General features: G+C 45.1%; 2 protein-coding genes across 2 annotated transcripts; one reads left to right on the top strand and one right to left on the bottom strand.

Annotated features, from left to right (window-relative positions):
• The first annotated feature begins 912 nt into the window (after positions 1-912).
• On the top strand, positions 913-13,943 carry zgc:171566. Its single transcript, XM_042329828.1, has 8 exons — positions 913-1,350; positions 2,038-2,203; positions 2,488-2,572; positions 2,862-3,000; positions 3,611-3,717; positions 5,920-6,010; positions 7,825-7,962; positions 13,384-13,943. The coding sequence occupies exons 1-8, from the start codon at positions 1,248-1,250 to the stop codon at positions 13,503-13,505; spliced, it is 951 nt and encodes a 316-aa protein (XP_042185762.1). The 5' UTR covers positions 913-1,247; the 3' UTR covers positions 13,506-13,943.
• Positions 13,944-18,632: 4,689 nt separating this feature from the next.
• LOC121840793 (trichohyalin-like) lies at positions 18,633-20,328 on the bottom strand (the record flags this gene model as incomplete). The annotated part of the gene is made up of 2 exons (XM_042306105.1): positions 18,633-19,666; positions 19,887-20,328. Coding segments are annotated over 2 exons (1,476 nt in total), but the record flags the coding sequence as incomplete, so codon positions are not given.
• Between the last annotated feature and the right edge of the window lie 24 nt (positions 20,329-20,352).

A 20,352-nucleotide genomic window follows, 5' to 3' on the forward strand; every position in this document is an offset into this window, starting at 1 on the left:
GCTGCTGCTGCTCAAACTAGCCTCTGATCTTCATATCTCCACATAGCTGTGCCCTTGAAAGATATGAAAATGACAGGATGGACCACAAACTGTGGTCACTCTCAGACGGCCCTTTGTCTTTGGTCGCGTGACTAAATTACACAAAGACAAGAGTGAAAAAACACTAGCTTCTTCATACACGACAGAAACAGACAGTGGAAATGTAAAATGGCTTATACCTGCGTATGTGTTTAACAGAGTTTGTAATTTTCCCACCATATGTGTGACACCTACAAATGTCAATCTTGTTGAATTCATGAATGCCGATGTAATAACAGTAGTGGTGCATGGGTAAAATCACTGGGGAAGCCAAGCCAGGGGGGGGGGAAACCTATGTGTTGTGATAATTGTGATGTTCCATCCTCTTAGGCCAGGGGCACACAATGTATGAATTTATGGTTGGATCCGATTCACCAATATAATCATAGGCCAGTACGGATAATTAAGTAAAACCACAAGTTCGAGATGCAACAATTCAAATTTTCTTCTGGCAATGACGTTTGGTTTCATGTGATGTGATTAGATTGAAGCCAAATCCAAACTGGCTTCCCTTTGCATTTTTTAGGGGGTGGACCAGGATCATTTACAGTTCAGCTTGCTCAGTTTAGCTCAACGCTGATTGGCTGTTATTGTTTTTTTTTTTTTCATCAAGAGAGGCCAAAATGCTATGTGGCTTCGCTTGCATTCAATGCTATGGGCGGCAACAATATCATCCTCTTTTTGACAAGACTGCAGTCAGATAGATGGGCTACACATACAGAGACAGAGGGGGCGCTGTTTCGCTCGTTCGGGGTTTTCTCTAGTGTGATACATTCATCCTCTTGTAATTATTTTATGTTTTTTTTTTTCTTGATCAATGTTTTGGGGAAGCGGCATCCATGAATACACGCCACTGAAATAGCATAATGTTGCCTTTTGCGTTATAGCCTGGTTGAAATATTTCGCATGTCCACATGTCATTCGGTGAGTTTTCATAATTGCACACGTGACTGAAACCTTTTTTTTTCACGCGTCCCCCGCCACGCGTGAGAGAATCGATAGGCTTCACTGTAGAGTCCAGGGATTACGCGTCACATAACTGCAGTAGACTACAGCCTCCTCGTTCTCACTGGTACCATCATCACATACCGCGCTGCTGATCATTGAAGCAGGAGAACTAGTGTCTGACAATTTTAGCATTTTTATTTTATGTAAGCTACCCGAGGGGAATGAGTCCTCCGTTTGCGGTTCTTGCGGTGTTGGCCGCTTGCCTTTGCGGTGTGCCTCTGCTGGTGGTTTGTAGTGACCATCTAAATTACAGACCCATCATCGGTAAGCCCTTCCGAATCAATCTGTAGGGTGAATTTGTATGTATGAGTGTATCTGGAATGTTCCTTATATGCTGCTGGTAATGTGTTATTCTAGAATGTTCTTGGACCATTATCGGAACCTACCAATTTCCAACATGAAATTGTCAATTTTCTAGGAAGTGAAACAAGAGAAACTCACTTCAGAATGTCATCTTGATTGTATAGATTTGATAAGTTATAAAACATATATTTGATATTTTTCACTGATCAACGTTAATCCTCATGTAGCCATTGCAGAGTTATAGACCGGCTGCTCAATATTTCGCCTTCTAAAAAGCAGGTTATTTAGAATTGCCTCAGGTGTATGTATATAGGCTAAGTAGAAAAATAGTCTGTTGAAATCGACCATAGACGTTGGAGAGAGAGAGAGAGAATATCTGTGATGATGATGGCTGTATATATTAACCACACCTGTCTTCACAGTAACCTTTAACCCTATCTATCAGCTTTAAAGCAAACCAAGTGGAGGGTTTGTTGCCGTTTTTGTTGTTTTTCAAAGGAATAGGGCCTTGTCCAAGCCAGAACTGTCCAGGAGTCTATCTCCTGTTTCTGTAGCGTGAGGCAACTTGATGTACAACTACACCCACCTAGACATTATGATAGTCTTGTTGTAGTTTTTTTTTAAATGGAAAGTGTATTGTTATTTCAGGTGTCCTGGCCCAGGAGAACATCGTAGGAGACCCTCATGCTCAGGGATCCTCCTACATCACTGCCTCCTATGTGAAGTACCTGGAGAGTGCCGGAGCCCGAGTTGTTCCCATAAGAATACACCAAACAGATGAAGAATATGAGAAGATCTTTCACTCCATAAACGGGTGAGTGAAATTATTGCTCACTTATTATGTTTACTGTAAAGAGATGCCTTCATTCGAATAATTAAAATGCCAAGGACTATAGGCAATTTGGGGCGTCAGGGTAGCCTAGTGGTTAGAGCGTTGGACTGTCGTCCTGCCCCTGAACAAGGCAGTTAACCCACTGTTCCTAGGCCGTCATTGAAAATAAGAATTTGTTCTTAACTGACTTGCCTAATTAAATAAAGGTAAAAAAATAAATAATTATGATTTGAATTTGATTCTGATTGGTTGATTGGTTGTTTTAGGTTGCTGCTACCAGGAGGGGACGTAGATCTGGAGACGTCCCAGTTCAGTCGATTGTCAAAGATCTTCTACGATCTGGCCATCAAGGTACATAATATAATACATGTATCAGTTCCGTACCCATCAAAATCCAATTCAGTTTTTATCCCTGATTGACGATGGCTGTTTTTGGAAATTGTTTTCAGTAACTATATAACAGTTTTAAATATTGAGTATTCTGTTTGGTACCCACCGTTTAAGACTACTCCCCTTGCCCCTGACCTTTCTATAAACAGTGTAGTGGTGGAGTGTCCACTATATGGCTTCCACCTGTTGGGCAGAACGTCCGGTTGATTCGTGGTCCTCTTGTCGTCATTGTCTTCCTCTCTCCATGCAGGCCAACGATGCGTCCGAGTACTTCCCTATTTGGGGTACGTGCCAAGGTCTTCAGCAGATGACCGTACTGACCAGCAACAAGAACCTCCTGACTCTAACAGACACCAAGGCTGTGGCCCTGCCTCTCACATTCACCCCAGGTCAGAGACAGCACCACATTTCTGCAGACTTTAGGAGTGAAGGCCTATGTTTGTCTATGAATATTGTGCCTTGTATGGTGCACAGACCAAGTTTCCCCTCCATAGGAGTAGAGGGCTGTGTTCATTTGGGCAGCAAATAGAAAGAAAAACATTACGTTTTCCATTGCTTGACTAAATGCCAGGGGAGAAAAAACATTCCCTGGACCAAAAGAAACCATTGATCTTGACAATCCATTTTTGACCTATTTAAAACTAGAATCTGCAGTTGAAATAATAACCCCAGAGGCCAAAACAGTGAAGGATGGGCCTGGAGAAATGTAACCACTTTCAAATTCATAGACCGAGCTATGGATGCAAGGACTGACCATCCACGATATATTATAGATTTATCATGTGTTGAGGCTATACATTGTTTACGGTCACATTGTTTTACAAACGTTAGAACCAAAAAACGGTGTATATTTTGGGGTTCTGATTGGGTATGACAGGCATTTTATGTTATATTCTTTAAGAATCAACGGGTATATATAATTAATTTACAAGTCCAAAAATGTATGTAGCAACTAAGGATTCAAGCTTTTAATATTTGAGTTAACTTTGTTTACCACAGCTTCACAGACCAGCCGTCTGTTCAAGACCTTCCCCGGTAGCCTGCTACAGTCTCTGTCCGAGGACAACATCACCTCCAACTTCCACAGCTGGAGTCTGTCGCTACAGGTACTGTCTGACGTCAATAAACACATGAATATGTCTCTGGTACTGTCTGACTGCTGGCTGACTTGTTCTTAGGACTGATAGACTTGTTCTTAGGGAAGGAACGAGTACAGAAGTGACCACAGTGTTTTAACAAACAATATTCTATAGAATTAAAATGGCTCTTTTAAAAAAAAAAAAAGTTTTTTAATGGATTTAAAGACCGCTGTGTTTCGGACAGCATGGTATTCATCAGGGTGAAGGCCATGCTGCCCAAACAACTCATCAGTTCAAAGGAGTTTGTTACATTGAACATGCCATACAAATAAAGGCATTTGTATTACATGAAGAGTGCCTTGGTCATCCTCGTTTTTTGTTGACCAATGAACCCCTTTTTTTACCGAAGAGCAGCGATCTACAGAGCCCTACTGTGTCCTTATCAGTGCTTTCTTCCTCGTCTTTTCTACAAGCATTATTCTGGATGTGAATTATTCATCTTGTCAAAACACTGAGCTGAAAGTGTAATACCACGTTCTCGTTCCCAGAATATCTGAAGACTTGTTTGAATGTCTGTGCGTCAGAGTTACCATGTACAGATGACCACCACTAGCCTGTGTGTCAGTCACTTCGCCCCCACCTACATGTACAGATGACCACCACTAGCCTGTGTGTCAGTCACTTCGCCCCCACCTACATGTACAGATGACCACCACTAGCCTGTGTGTCAGTCACTTCGCCCCCACCTACATGTACAGATGACCACCACTAGCCTGTGTGTCAGTCACTTCGCCCCCACCTGTGTGTCACATGTACAGATGACCACCACTAGCCTGTGTGTCAGTCACCTTGTACAGATGACCCCCACTAGCCTGTGTGTCATGTGTACAGATGACCACCACTAGCCTGTGTGTCAGTCACTTCGCCCCCACCTACATGTACAGATGACCACCACTAGCCTGTGTGTCAGTCAGTACAGATGACCACCACTAGCCTGTGTGTCAGTCACTTCGCCCCCACCTACATGTACAGATGACCACCACTAGCCTGTGTGTCAGTCACTTCGCCCCCACCTACATGTACAGATGACCACCACTAGCCTGTGTGTCAGTCACTTCGCCCCCACCACATGTACAGATGACCACCACTAGCCTGTGTGTCAGTCAGATGACCACCACTAGCCTGTGTGTCAGTCCCCCCCCACCTACATGTACAGATGACCACCACTAGCCTGTGTGTCAGTCACTTCGCCCCCACCTACATGTACAGATGACCACCACTAGCCTGTGTGTCAGTCACTTCGCCCCCACCTACATGTACAGATGACCACCACTAGCCTGTGTGTCAGTCACTTCGCCCCCACCTACCCCCACCTACATGTACAGATGACCACCACTAGCCTGTGTGTCAGTCACTTCGCCCCCACCTACATGTACAGATGACCACCACTAGCCTGTGTGTCAGTCACCACTAGCCTGTGTGTCAGTCTACATGTACAGATGACCACCACTAGCCTGTGTGTCAGTCACTTCGCCCCCACCTACATGTACAGATGACCACCACTAGCCTGTGTGTCAGTCACTTCGCCCCCACCTACATGTACAGATGACCACCACTAGCCTGTTGACATTCGCCCCCACCTCTAGCCTGCCTGTGTCAGTCACTTCGCCCCCACCTACATGTACAGATGACCTCCACTAGCCTGTGTGTCAGTCAGTCCATGTACAGATGACCTCCCCCCACCTACATGTACAGATGACCTCCACTAGCCTGTGTGTCAGTCACTTCGCCCCCACCTACATGTACAGATGACCTCCACTAGCCTGTGTGTCAGTCACTTCGCCCCCACCTACATGTACAGATGACCTCCACTAGCCTGTACCCCTGCACACTGACTCGGTACCGTTACCCTCTGTATATAGCCTCGTTATTCTTATTGTGTTACTTTTTGTTTTAGTCTACTTGATAAATATGTTCTTCTGGAACTGCACTGTTGGTTAAGGGCTTGTAAGTATTTCAAGGTAAAGTCTACAGTTGTATTCGGCGCATGTGACAGTTTGATTTGAATATATATTGTCCTATTCCTTTGTTGACATTTCAGTTTCCTGTTTCCTAGAGCAAAATAAATATGTATTTCTCAGCAACAATGTAACCTTTTTTTTTTTTTACATTTATTTTTAAATTCCGGAACATTCCAAAGTAACTCAATGTAATGATTCATGTCACCAGAACTACAGCCGGAATGTCAAACTGAAACGTTTCTACAAGATTCTGACCACCAACACAGACGGCAGGAGAGAGTTCGTTTCTACCATGGAAGGTACTGTACGGTGTCTGAGCATGGCTAGAGGGACTTTAGTCACAAGGTTCATTTGGCAGTCAAATGTTGTCAGCGTTACTGGTAGAACTTATCACTTTTCAGCTGATATCTGTTCAGCTGGTCTTGGACAAGCATTTTGCTGTATTTGAACAGACTTTACTGTAGGTAAACATTATGTAACCATGGGATCCCTGCAGGTGTGTGTGTGTGTGTGTGTGTGTGTGTGTGTGTGTGTGTGTGTGTGTGTGCAATCCTTCACAAGCTGGGTATGTTGATTCACACGTATTCAACTGATGTTTTTAAAATACATTTACTTCAGTGTGTTGATTTAACAATCGGTCATGTCCACAAGACTCCAGGTGCTAATCAGTCACACTGTACCTGGATACTAGAGTGATCTGTTTTCTGCTGTCTAATGGCCCACACTGTACCTGGATACTAGAGTGATCTGTTTTCTGCTGTCTAATGGCCCACACTGTACCTGGATACTAGAGTGATCTGTTTTCTGCTGTCTAATGGCCCACACTGTACCTGGATACTAGAGTGATCTGTTTTCTGCTGTCTAATGGCCCACACTGTACCTGGATACTAGAGTGATCTGTTTTCTGCTGTCTAATGGCCCACACTGTACCTGGATACTAGAGTGATCTGTTTTCTGCTGTCTAATGGCCTGCACTGTACCTGGATACTAGAGTGATCTGTTTTCTGCTGTCTAATGGCCCACACTGTACCAGGATACTAATGATCTGTTTTCTGATGTCTAATGGCCCACACTGTACCTGGATACTAGAGTGATCTGTTTTCTGCTGTCTAATGGCCTGCACTGTACCTGGATACTAGAGTGATCTGTTTTCTGCTGTCTAATGGCCCACACTGTACCAGGATACTAATGATCTGTTTTCTGATGTCTAATGGCCCACACTGTACCAGGATACTAATGATCTGTTTTCTGCTGTCTAATGGCCCACACTGTACCTGGATACTAATTATCTGTTTTCTGCTGTCTAATGGCCCACACTGTACCTGGATACTAATGATCTGTTTTCTGCTGTCTAATGGCCCACACTGTACCTGGATACTAATGATCTGTTTTCTGATGTCTAATGGCCCACACTGTACCAGGATACTAATGATCTGTTTTCTGATGTCTAATGGCCCACACTGTACCTGGATACTAGAGTGATCTGTTTTCTGCTGTCTAATGGCCCACACTGTACCTGGATACTAGAGTGATCTGTTTTCTGCTGTCTAATGGCCCACACTGTACCTGGATACTAGAGTGATCTGTTTTCTGCTGTCTAATGGCCCACACTGTACCTGGATACTAGAGTGATCTGTTTTCTGCTGTCTAATGGCCCACACTGTACCTGGATACTAGAGTGATCTGTTTTCTGCTGTCTAATGGCCCACACTGTACCTGGATACTAGAGTGATCTGTTTTCTGCTGTCTAATGGCCCACACTGTACCTGGATACTAGAGTGATCTGTTTTCTGCTGTCTAATGGCCCACACTGTACCTGGATACTAGAGTGATCTGTTTTCTGCTGTCTAATGGCCCACACTACCTGGATACTAGAGTGATCTGTTTTCTGCTGTCTAATGGCCCACACTGTACCAGGATACTAGAGTGATCTGTTTTCTGCTGTCTAATGGCCCACACTACCCGGATACTAGTGATCTGTTTTCTGCTGTCTAATGGCCCACACTGTACCAGGATACTAGAGTGATCTGTTTTCTGCTGTCTAATGGCCCACACTGTACCCGGATACTAGAGTTGTTCTAGTATATATGTTCTGTCTGTTTTCCTGTTCTAGCATACCACTATCCATTCTATGCTGTCCAGTGGCACCCTGAGAAGAGTCCCTTTGAGTGGGTAGATAAACCAGGCATGGTCCACTCTGCTGCCTCCGTCAGAGCATCCTTCTACACAGCACACTTCTTTGTCTCCGAGGGTGAGTTATTTTAGTCCACTTTTCTTTAAGCAGGCAAATCAGTTAAGAACGACGCTGGCCTGGTGAGGGACTGTAGATTAGTTACTGGACTGTATGACGCTGGCCTGGTGAGGGACTACACGACACTGGCCTGGTGAGGGACTGTAGATTAGTTATTGGACTGTACGACACTGGCCTGGTGAGGGACTGTAGATTAGTTATTGGACTGCACAATGCTGGCCTGGTGAGGGACTGGCCTGGTGAGGGACTGCTGGCCTGGTGAGGGACTGTACAATGGCTGGCCTGGCCTGAGGGGGACTGTAGATTAGTTATTGGACTGCACGACACTGGCCTGGTGAGGGACTGTATGACGCTGGCCTGGTGAGGGACTGTAGTTATTGGACCATTTAACCTGTAGATGACAGGTCATCCTACAGTCATACATTGTGTCAGATAAACAACATGATTTGTTAACCCTACATTACACTAGGCTTTCATTATCCGGTGCTTTCTCAATGTATTAAGAGCCCTTTTCCCACGTTTTGTTACGTCAGCCTTATTTGATCAATTAATTTAATGTTTTTTCCCCTCAATCTACTCACAATACTCACAAGGCTAATCTGAAAACAAGACTCCCTAAATTCTATCAGCATATCGATTGTGCTACCAGGGCTGGCAAAACCCTGGATCATTGTTATTCTAACTTCCGCGCCGCATATCAGGCCCTCCCCCGCCCTCCTTTTGGAAAAGCTGACCACGACTCCATTTTGTTGCTCCCTGCCTATAGACCGAGACTAAAACAGGAAGCTCCCACGCTGATGTCTGTTCAACACTGGTCCGACTGATCTGAGTCCACGCTTCAAGACTGCTTCCATCACGTGGACTGGGATATGTTCCGCATTGCGTCCAACAACAACATTGACGAATATGCTGATTCGGTGAGTGAGTTTATTAGCAAGTGCATCGGTGATGTCGTCGCGAGACTGAAAGCGCAAACCACTGCTTTTAACCAGGGCAAGGTGACCGGAAACATGATAATACAGTGTACCTATTCCCTCCGCAAGGCCATCAAACAAGCTAAGCATCAGTATAGAGACAAAGTAGAGTCACAATTCAACGGCTCAGACACAAGAGGCATGTGGCAGGGTCTACAGTCAATCACGGATTACAAAAAGAAAACCAGCCCAGTCACGGACCAGGATGTCTTGCTCCCACACAGACTTAACAACTTCTTTGCCCGCTTTGAGGACAATACAGTGCCACTGACACGGCCCGCAACCAAAACATGCGGCCTCTCCTTCACTGCAGCCGACGTGAGTAAAACATTTAAACGTGTTCACCCTCGCAAGGCTGCAGGCCCAGCCGTGTCCTCAGAGCATGCGCAGACCAGCTGGCTGGTGTGTTTATGGACATATTCGATCAATCCTTATCCCAGTCTGCTCTTCCCACATGCTTCAAGAGGGCCACCATTGTTCCTGTTCCCAAGAAAGCTAAGGTAACTGAGCTAAACGACTACCGCCCCGTAGCACTCACTTCCGTCATCATGAAGTGCTTTGAGAGACTAGTCAAGGACCATATCACCTCCACCCTACCTGACACCCTAGACCCACTCCAATTTGCTTACCGCCCAAATAGGTCCACAGACGACGCAATCGCAACCACACTGCCCTAACCCATCTGGACAAGAGGAATACCTATGTGAGAATGCTGTTCATTGACTACAGCTCAGCATTTAACACCATAGTACCCTCCAAACTCGTCATCAAGCTCGAGACCCTGGGTCTCGACCCTGCCCTGTGCAACTGGGTACTGGACTTCCTGACGGGCCGCCCCCAGGTGGTGAGGGTAGGTAACATCTCCACCCCGCTGATCCTCAACACTGGAGCCCCTCAAGGGTGCATTCTGAGCCCTCTCCTGTACTCCCTGTTCACCCACGACTGCGTGGCCATGTAAGCCTCCAACTCAATCATCAAGTTTGCAGATGACACTAGAGTGGTAGGCTTGATTACCAACAACGACGAGACGGCCTAGAGGGAGGAGGTGAGGGCCCTCGGAGTGTGGCGTCAGGAAAATAACCTCCCACTCAACGTCAACAAAACAGAGATGATTGTGGACTTCAGGAAACAGCAGAGGGAACACCCCCCTATCCACATCGATGGAACAGTAGTGGAGAGGGTAGCAAGTTTTAAGTTCCTCGGCATACACATCACAGACAAACTGAATTGGTCCACTCACACAGACAGCATCGTGAGGAAGGCACAGCAGCGCCTCTTCAACCTCAGGAGGCTGAAGAAATTTGGCTTGTCACCAAAAGCACTCAAACTTCTACAGATGCACAATCGAGAGCATCCTGTCAGGCTGTATCACCGCCTGGTACAGCAACTGCACCGGCCACAACCGTAAGGCTCTCCAGAGGGTAGTGAGGTCTGCACAACGCATCACCGGGGGCAAACTACCTGCCCTCCAGGACACCTACACCACCCGATGTCACAGGAAGGCCATTAAGATCATCAAGGACAACAACCACCCGAGCAAACTGCCTGTTTACCCCGCTATCATCCAGAAGGCGAGGTCAGTACAGGTGCATCAAAGCAGGGACCAAGAGACTGGAAAAACAGCTTCTATCTCAAGGCCATCAGACTGGTGGATGTTTAACACTAACATTGAATGGCTGCTGCCAACATACTGACTCAACTCCAGCCACTTTAAAAATTTAAAAATTGATGTAAAAATGTATCACTAGCCACTTTAAACAATGCCACTTAATATAATGTTTACAGACCCTACATTACTCATCTCATATGTATATACTGTACTCTATCATCTACTGCATCTTGCCTATGCCATTCTGTACCATCACTCATTCATATCTTTATGTACATATTCTTTATCCCTTTACACTTGTGTGTGTATAAGGTAGTAGTTGTGAAATTGTTAGGTTAGATTACTCGTTGGTTATTACTGCATTGTCGGAACTAGAAGCACAAGCATTTCGCTGCACAAGCATTTCGCTACACTCGCATTAACATCTGCTAACCATGTGTATGTGACAAATACAATTTGATTTGAAGCACCTTTGGCAGCGATTACAGCCTCAAGTCTTCTTGGGTATGACGCTACAAGCTAGGCACACCTGTATTTGGGGAGTTTCTGCCATTCTTCTCTGCAGATCCTCTCAAGCTCTGCTATTTTCAGGTCTATCCAGAGATGTTCAAGTCCGGGCTCTGGCTGGGCCACTCAAGGACATTCAGAGACTCCTACGTTGTCTTGGCTGTGTTGTTGTCCTGTTCGAAGGTGAACCTTCACCCCAGTCCTGAGCGGTCTGGAACAGGTTTTCCTCAAGGATCCCTCTGTACTTTTCTCAGTTCATCTTTCCCGTCTCCCAGTCCCTGCTGCTGAAAAACATCCCCACAACATGATGATGCCACCACCATGCTTCACCGTAGGGAATGTGCCATGTTTCCCCCAGACGTGACACTTGCTATTCAGGCCAAAGAGTTCAATCTTGGTTTCATCAGACCAGAGAATCTTGTTTCTTATGGTCTGAGTCCTTTAGGTGCCTTTTGGCAAACTCCACGCTGGCTGTCATGTGCCTTTTACTGAGGAGTGGCTTCTGTCTGACCACTCTACCATAATGGCCTGATTGGTGGAGTGCTGCAGAGATGGTTGTCCTTCTGGAAGGTTCTCCCATCTCCACAGAGGAGCTCTGGAGCTCAGTCAGTGACTATCGGGTTCTTGGTCACCTCCCTGACCAAGGCCTTTCTCCACCGATTGCTCAGTTTGACCGGGCAGCCAGCTCTAGGAAGAGTCTTGGTGATTCCAAGACGTTTGAGTTGAGCCAACTCCGTATTATTGTAATGCAACAGTATGGTTGGTTACACATACACTGAAACATACACTGAAAACAAATATTAACTTAAGTATTGGTCCCATGTTTCATTTTATTTTTATTATATAGATGCCAGAAATGTTCTACACAATAAGCTTTTTTCTCTCATATGTTGAACACACATTTGTTTACATCCCTGTTAATGAACATTTTCTTATTTTAGACAAGATAATCCATCCACCTGACAGGTGTGGCATGTCAAAAAAAAGCTGATTAAACAGCATGATCATTGCACAGGTGCACCTTGTGCTGGGGACAAAAGGCCACTAAAATGTGCAATTTTGTCACACAATACAATGCCACAGATGTCTCGAGTTTTGATGGAGCGTGGCAATTTGGCATGCTGACTGTGGGAATATCCACCAGAGCTGTTGCCAGAGACATGTTGTGTATTTTTCTACCATAAGCCACCTCCAACATCATTTTAGAGAATTTGGCAGCATGTCCAACCGGCCTCACAACTGCAGACCATGTGTAACCATGCCAGCCCAGGACCTCCACATCCGGTATTTGCACAACCAAATAATTTCTGCACAAACTGTCCGACGCCACCTCAGGAAAGCTCATCTGTGTGTCTAATCATCCTCACCAAGGGTCTTGACCTGACTGCAGTTCGGCGTCATCACCAACTTCAGTGGGCAAATGCTCACCTTCAATGGCCGATGGCACGCTGGAGGAGTGTGCTCTTCATGGATGAATCCCAGTTTCAACTGTACCGGGCAGACGGTTTGTATGGCGTTTGTGGGCGAGCGGTTTTCTGATGTCAACGTTGTGAACAGAGTGCCCCATGTTGGTGGTGGGGTTATGGTGTGGGCAGGCATAAGCTACGGACAACGAACACAATTTTGTATTTTATCGATGGCAATTTGAATGCACAGAGATACGGTGACGTGATCCTGAGGCCCATTGTCGTGCCATTCATCCGCTGCCATCACCTCATGTTTCAGCATGATAAAGCACGGCTCCATGTCGCAAGGATCTGTACACAATTCCTGGAAGCTGAAAATGTCCCAGTTCTTCCATGGCCTGCATACTCACCAGACACGTCACCCATTGAGCATGTTTGGGATGCTCTGGATCAACGTGTATGACAGCGTGCTCCATTTCCCGGCAATATAATGCAACTTTGCACGGCCATTGAAGAGGAGTGGGACAACATTTCACAGGCCACAATCAACAACCTGATCAAATCTATGTGAAGGAGTTGTCGCACTGCATGAGGCAAATGGTGGTCACACCAGATACTGACTGGTTTTCTGATCCACGCCCCTAACTGTTTTTGTTTTTTTTAATAGGTACACTATCTGTGGCCAACCAATTTTAAGGTATCTGTGACCCAACAGATGCATATCTGTATTCCCAGTCATGTGAAATCCATAGATTAGGGCCTAATTAATATATTTCAATTGACTGATTTCCTTTTCTATAAACTGTAACTCAATAATTGTTGCATTTTTATTCAGTGTAGTAGGCCTGTAGATGTGGGAGTATGTTAGCGTTTAAACACAGTTGGCTAATCTCTTCTGTTGTCCTACTCATCCTCCTATTCACAGCCATGAAGAATCATCACAAGTTCTCTTCAGCCAGTGAGGAGGAGAGGGCTCTCATCTACAACTATTCTCCTGTATTCACAGGTCTAGATGGTATATTTGTGCAAAATTATTACTTTGATTAGATTTAACAATTGATTATAGTCTCTTTAAACTGTCAAATAAACTGCATTTGTATTTGAGCTCTGATTTAGCTGTAAAAAAAAAAAAATGTTTTGGATCAGTGTTTATTGCAGATGTTGCTGTTGGATGATTTTTAGAAATGTTTTCTTTTTACTTGGTTTGGAGTCTTGATGTGTTTTTTAAACATGTTGAAATATATTGGATGTGAAGATATCGTTTTTATTAATGGGGAAAATATGTACATTCTCACTGCCATTATGACAACGTGACTGTAACGTCTGAAAACGGAACCCGAAAACTGCCTGCACACGAATGCAAAAAGTATTCTGAATTCATCTGTTTGTGATGCATTTGATAGCACATTTTAGTGCCATCACAATAGTGTTTTTTTTTTTTTATTGTTTTACTCACCCAAATGAATGGACAATAAAGTCTGCAAACAAAACCTTGTTGACATTGTTTCTTATAGCTCGATGCCAGCTGACTGGCCCAATATATCATCAATATGTGCTTGAATATTCAGATTCAAGCACATATACAAGTACCTCCAGAATTGGGAGGTTATTTCTATAGTATACACTAGATGGCGCAATTGTATAATTTGCTTGTAGCCTATATGATAATGAATCTGACTATATATAAGTCCTACCAAAGCAGCATTTCACAAATGTTTATTTTATTTTTTTTACATTACATGATACATAAAACAGTGAATTTTAAACTAACATGAAATTTAAAAAAAAAAAAAAGTTTCACACAAAATAATGAACATTTTATAAAATCGATAACAAAAGATCGAGTATACTTCTAAACTTCTCTCTAGCCGACTCTCACTCGGTGTTAGCAATGGCACCTGGGGATGATTCTTATCCAAGTGACATATGAGAAACCTGCCATTTTAACACCACTGAGCAGCTCATATGATAGAGACAACAGCACAGGAGCAATTACAAGGAGCTGACCACACACAGACCTACGGCTGGTTTCCAATAAGCCTAGTCCTGGACTAAAACATTTTCAATTGAGATTTTTCCCCATTAATAATGACAAAAGAGACCCGAGTTCAGACCCACCAATCCAGAACATCAGGACCTACTCTCTGAACTTTCCTGTTCATTAGGGAACTCAGTGTTAAATGGTTTAAGTTGTTTGTTTTTTACGAACGTTTGTTATTGGACCAGATCCCAAGTAGTCCTTCCCTGATTGTCAGTTTTCTTCCGTTTGGTGCCTAATGAGCACAACCCTGGAGAGGTCAACTGTCCAATACAGATTTTAAAGAGCACATTGTGGCCGTCTGCTTGTCTAGTGCAAAATAAAACAAAACAGGAAGTGTTATTCCTCCCTCCCTCCCTCTCATCAGCCATCCCACTCTCCTTCCAGCCACCCCTCTCACCCATCCATCCATTCCTCCCTCCCTCTCATCAGCCATCCCACTCTCCTTCCAGCCACCCCTCTCACCCATCCATCCATTCCTCCCTCCCTCTCATCAGCCATCCCACTCCCCTCCCATCCATCCATTCCCCTCCCTCTCATCAGCCCCCACTCCATTCCAGCCACCCCTTCCCCATCCATTCCTCCCTCCTCTCATCAGCCATCCCCTCTCATCCATTCATTCCTCCCTCCCTTCATCAGCCACCCCTCCCATCCATCCATTCCTCCCTCCCTCTCATCAGCCATCCCACTCTCCTTCCAGCCACCCCTCTCATCCATCCATCCATTCCTCCCTCCCTCTCATCAGCCATCCCACTCTCCTTCCAGCCACCCCTCTCATCCATCCATCCATTCCTCCCTCCCTCTCATCAGCCATCCCACTCTCCTTCCAGCCACCCCTCTCACCATCCATCCATTCCTCCCTCCCTCTCATCAGCCATCCCACTCTCCTTCCAGCCACCCCTCCCATCCATCCATTCCTCCCTCCCTCTCATCAGCCATCCCACTCTCCTTCCAGCCACCCCTCTCATCCATCCATCCATTCCTCCCTCCCTCTCATCAGCCATCCCACTCTCCTTCCAGCCACCCCTCCCACCCATCCATCCATTCCTCCCTCCCTCTCATCAGCCATCCCACTCTCCTTCCAGCCACCCCTCCCATCCATCCATTCCTCCCTCCCTCTCATCAGCCATCCCACTCTCCTTCCAGCCACCCCTCCCATCCATCCATTCCTCCCTCCCTCTCATCAGCCATCCCACTCTCCTTCCAGCCACCCCTCCCATCCATCCATTCCTCCCTCCCTCTCATCAGCCATCCCACTCTCCTTCCAGCCACCCCTCTCACCCATCCATCCATTCCTCCCTCCCTCCCTCTCATCAGCCATCCCACTCTCCTTCCAGCCACCCCTCCCATCCATTCATTCCTCCCTCCCTCTCATCAGCCATCCCACTCTCCTTCCAGCCACCCCTCTCACCCATCCATCCATTCCTCCCTCCCTCTCATCAGCCATCCCAGCCATCCCATCCATCCATTCCTTCCAGCCACCCACTCTCCTTCCAGCCACCCCTCCCATCCATCCATTCCTCCCTCCCTCTCATCAGCCATCCCACTCTCCTTCCAGCCACCCCTCCCATCATCCATTCCTCCCTCCCTCTCATCAGCATCCATTCCTTCCAGCCACCCCTCCCCCATCCATCCATTCCTTCCTCCCTCCCTCTCATCAGCCATCCCACTCTCCTTCCAGCCACCCCTCTCATCCATTCATTCCTCCATCCCTCTCATCAGCCATCCCTCTCCTTCCAGCCACCCCTCTCACCCATCCATCCATTCCTCCCTCCCTCTCATCAGCCATCCCACTCTCCTTCCAGCCACCCCTCTCACCCATCCATCCATCCATTCCTCCCTCCCTCTCATCAGCCATCCCACTCTCCTTCCAGCCACCCCTCTCATCCATCCATCCCTTCCTCCCTCCCTCTCATCAGCCATCCCACTCTCTCTTCCTCCCATCCAGCCATTCCTCCATCCAATCCCATCCATCCCTCCACTAAAACGTTAGTTTAGTACCACAGGAGATTGCAGAGGGGAGGGCGGCTCATAATGTCTGGAATGGATTAAATGGAATGGGGTCAAACACGTGGAAACCAGGTGTTTTTTGATGTTCCATTTCTTCTTTTCAGGCCATTACTATGAGTCCGTCCTCCCCAATTAAGGTGCTACCAACCCCCTGTGTTTAGTAGCTTATCACTACCATATAAGATTTGACTATGCTTTGGGATGATTTCACACACACACACACACACACACACACACACACACACAGAGTTTTAGCTTGTATTTACGGATTTAAGCGTTTCTAACACTCCTCGGCTAAGCACAGTGTACGCTATGAGAGATGTGAACCATCTTGGTGCTATTGATTTCTCTCAAAAAGATCTGAGCTCTATAGCTGACTGCGGACTAAAAACAAAAACACATATCCCACCATTTTGATGCAGAGACAATACTGTCAAGGCAGAGAAGATATATTTAAACCACAGTATGTCATTAGCTTCAGGGCCTCAGCAGAAATACTAGCAGCATGACATTACATTCATATTTACATGCCTTCTACAGTAAAGAGCCCAAAACATTATTCGCTGTGCTTATGATAAATTAATATATATATATTTATAAAATTGTAGGGGGGGTTATCAAAGGGAAGCATCATAAATATGGCCAGCCTCTGTTTTGCAGCCTGGTTACCAGATGTGATTGTGCTTTAGCCAATCCCTTGTTTGTTACCATGACAGCCTCAGTTGTTTTGCAACCTGGTTACCAGAGGTGATTGTGCTTTAGCCAATCCCTTGTTTGTTACCGTGCCACAGCAGCCAGAGATGACTTGCTAAAGCCTTCAGATCAGGCAACCAAGCTAGATATTTGGCTAACTCAGTCTTGATTGTAAGGAGGCTGGGTATAATGGATGCTGCCAAATGATTGTGTGACTTTGAACTACTAGTGTGAACAGATCAGATACAGAGATGGCATTCCAAACTTTACATAATAAAAGAATAGCACAAAGTGTTTAACTCTCAAACATGTTAAACTAAAATGCAATATTCTAATAACTTCAGTAGTTCAACTACGAACATTTATACACGTAACAGAGGGATAATGCCTCTATTCGCTTCAATATCAATGTTTCATTGTTCTGAAAAGTCCCTGTAGCTGTACAGTGTTTAGTAATAGATGCGAATCATGCTTAGTTGACAAAAAAAGGGAAAGCAGAGTAGATGATCAAGTCCATATCATATAATCATAGTCAATTGATAAAACGTCTAAGTAGCTTTAATAAGTTGTTTAATAAGTGACTTCTGATTACTATACTTTGTCTTTCTGTACTGAACACAAAAAATATATATATATATATAAACGCAACATGCAACAATTTCAACGATTTTACTGAGTTACAGTTCATATAAGGAAATCGGTCAATTGAAATGAATTCGTTAGGCCCTAATCTATGGATTTCACATGACTGGGCAGGGGCACAGCCATGGGTGGGCTTAGAAGAGCATAGGCCCACCCACTGGGGAGCAAGGCCCAGACAAAAATATTGAGTTTTTCCTCACAAAAGGGCTTTATTACAGACATAAATACTCCTCAGTTTTATCAGCTGCCTGGGTGGCTGGTCTCAGACGATCCCGCAGGTGAAGAAGCCGGATGTGGAAATCCTGGGCTGGCGTGGTTACACACGGTCTGCGGTTGTGAGGCCGAGTGGACATTCTGACAAATTCTCTAAAACGACGTTGACGGTGGCTTATGGTAGAGAAATGAACATTCAATTCTCTGGCAAGAGCTCTGGTTTAGAGTGGCATTTTATTGTCCCCAGCACAAGCTGCACCTGTTTAATGATCTAATGCTGATTTAGTGCTGTTTAATCAGCTTCTTGATATGCCACACCTGTCAGGTGGATGGATTATCTTGTCAAAGAAGAAATGCTCACTAGCAGGACTATAAACAAATTGGTGCACAAAATTTAAGGGAAATAAGCTTTTTGTGCAGATGGACAATTTCTGGGATCTTTATTTCAGCTCATGAAACATGGGACCAACACTTTCCTTCTCTCTTTCTCTCTCTTTCCTTTTCTCTCTCTTTCCTTTTCTCTCTCTTTCCTTTTCTCTTTCTCTCTTTCCTTCTCTCTCTCTTTCCTTCTCTCTCTCTCTTTCTTCTCTCTCTCTCTTTCCTTCTCTCTCTCTCTTTCCTTCTCTCTCTTTCCTTCTCTCTTCTCTCTCTCTTTCCTTCTCTCTCTCTCTTTCCTTCTCTCTCTCTTTCCTTCTCTCTCTCTTTCCTTCTCTCTCTCTTTCCTCTTTCCTTCTTTCCCTCTCTTTCCTTCTCTCTCTCTCTTTCCTTCTCTCTCTCTTTCCTTCTCTCTCTCTTTCCTTCTCTCTCTCTTTCCTTCTCTCTCTCTTTCCTTCTCTTTCCTTCTTTCCCTCTCTTTCCTTCTCTCTCTCTCTTTCCTTCTCTCTCTCTTTCCTTCTCTCTCTCTTTCCTTCTCTCTCTCTTTTCCTTTCTCTCTCTTTCCTTCTCTCTCTCTTTCCTTCTCTCTCTCTTTCCTTCTCTTTCCTTCTCTCTCTCTCTTTCCTTCTCTCTCTCTTTCCTTTTCTCTCTCTTTCCTTCTCTCTCTCTTTCCTTCTCTCTCTCTCTTTCTTCTCTCTCTCTCTTTCCTTCTCTCTCTCTCTCTTTCCTTCTCTCTCTTTCCTTCTCTCTCTCTCTTTCCTTCTCTCTCTCTTTCCTTCTCTCTCTCTTTCCTTCTCTCTCTTTCCTTCTCTTTCCTTCTTTCCCTCTCTTTCCTTCTCTCTCTCTCTTTCCTTCTCTCTCTCTTTCCTTCTCTCTCTCTTTCTTCTCTCTCTCTTTCCTTCTCTCTCTCTTTCCTTCTCTTTCCTTCTTTCCCTCTCTTTCCTTCTCTCTCTCTCTTTCCTTCTCTCTCTCTTTCCTTCTCTCTCTCTTTCCTTCTCTCTCTCTCTTTCCTTCTCTCTCTCTTTCCTTCTCTCTCTCTTTCCTTCTCTCTCTCTTTCCTTCTCTTTCTTTTTCCCTCTCTTTCTTTTCTCTTCTTTCCTTTTCTCTCTCTTTCCTTCTCTCTCTCTTTCCTTCTCTCTCTCTCTTCTTCTCTCTCTCTCTTTCTTCTCTCTCTCTTCTTTCCTTCTCTCTCTCTCTCTTTCCTTCTCTCTCTTTCCTTCTCTCTCTTTCCTTCTCTCTCTCTCTTTCTTCTTTCCCTCTCTTTCCTTTTCTCTCTCTTTCCTTTTCTATCTCTTTCCTTTTCTCTCTCTTTCCTTCTCTCTCTCTTTCCTTCTCTCTCTCTTTCCTTCTCTTTCCTTCTTTCCCTCTCTTTCCTTCTCTCTCTCTCTTTCCTTCTCTCTCTCTTTCCTTCTCTCTCTCTTTCCTTCTCTCTCTCTTTCCTTCTCTCTCTCTTTCCTTCTCTTTCCTTCTTTCTCTCTCTTTCCTTCTCTCTCTCTCTTTCCTTCTCTCTCTCTTTCCTTCTCTCTCTCTCTCCTTCTCTCTCTCTCTTTCCTTCTCTCTCTCTTTCCTTCTCTCTCTCTTTCCTTCTCTCTCTCTTTCCTTCTCTTTCCTTCTTTCCCTCTCTTTCCTTCTCTCTCTCTTTCCTTTTCTCTCTCTTTCCTTCTCTCTCTCTTTCCTTCTCTCTCTCTCTTTTTTTCTCTCTTTCCTTCTCTCTCTCTCTCTTTCCTTCTCTCTTTCTCTCTCTTTCCTTCTCTCTCTTTCCTTCTCTCTCTTTCCTTCTCTCTCTCTCTTTCCTTCTCTCTTTCCTTCTCTCTCTCTTTCCTTTTCTCTCTCTTTCCTTCTCTCTCTCTCTTCTTCTCTCTCTTTCCTTCTCTCTCTCTCTCTTTCCTTCTCTCTCTCTCTCTTTCCTTCTCTCTCTTTCCT

This window comes from Oncorhynchus tshawytscha, linkage group LG02, assembly GCF_018296145.1.
Source record: "Oncorhynchus tshawytscha isolate Ot180627B linkage group LG02, Otsh_v2.0, whole genome shotgun sequence".
NCBI classification, from domain to species: domain Eukaryota; kingdom Metazoa; phylum Chordata; class Actinopteri; order Salmoniformes; family Salmonidae; genus Oncorhynchus; species Oncorhynchus tshawytscha.

Excerpts from the sequence above, each read along its gene's own strand:
- zgc:171566 (XM_042329828.1), top strand. The coding sequence starts at position 1,248 with ATGAGTCCTCCGTTTGCGGTTCTTGCGGTGTTGGCCGCTTGCCTTTGC. Across the intron at positions 2,204-2,487 it reads ATCTTTCACTCCATAAACGG|GTTGCTGCTACCAGGAGGGG; the intron begins GTGAGTGAAATT and ends TGGTTGTTTTAG. Across the intron at positions 3,718-5,919 it reads GCTGGAGTCTGTCGCTACAG|AACTACAGCCGGAATGTCAA; the intron begins GTACTGTCTGAC and ends TCATGTCACCAG.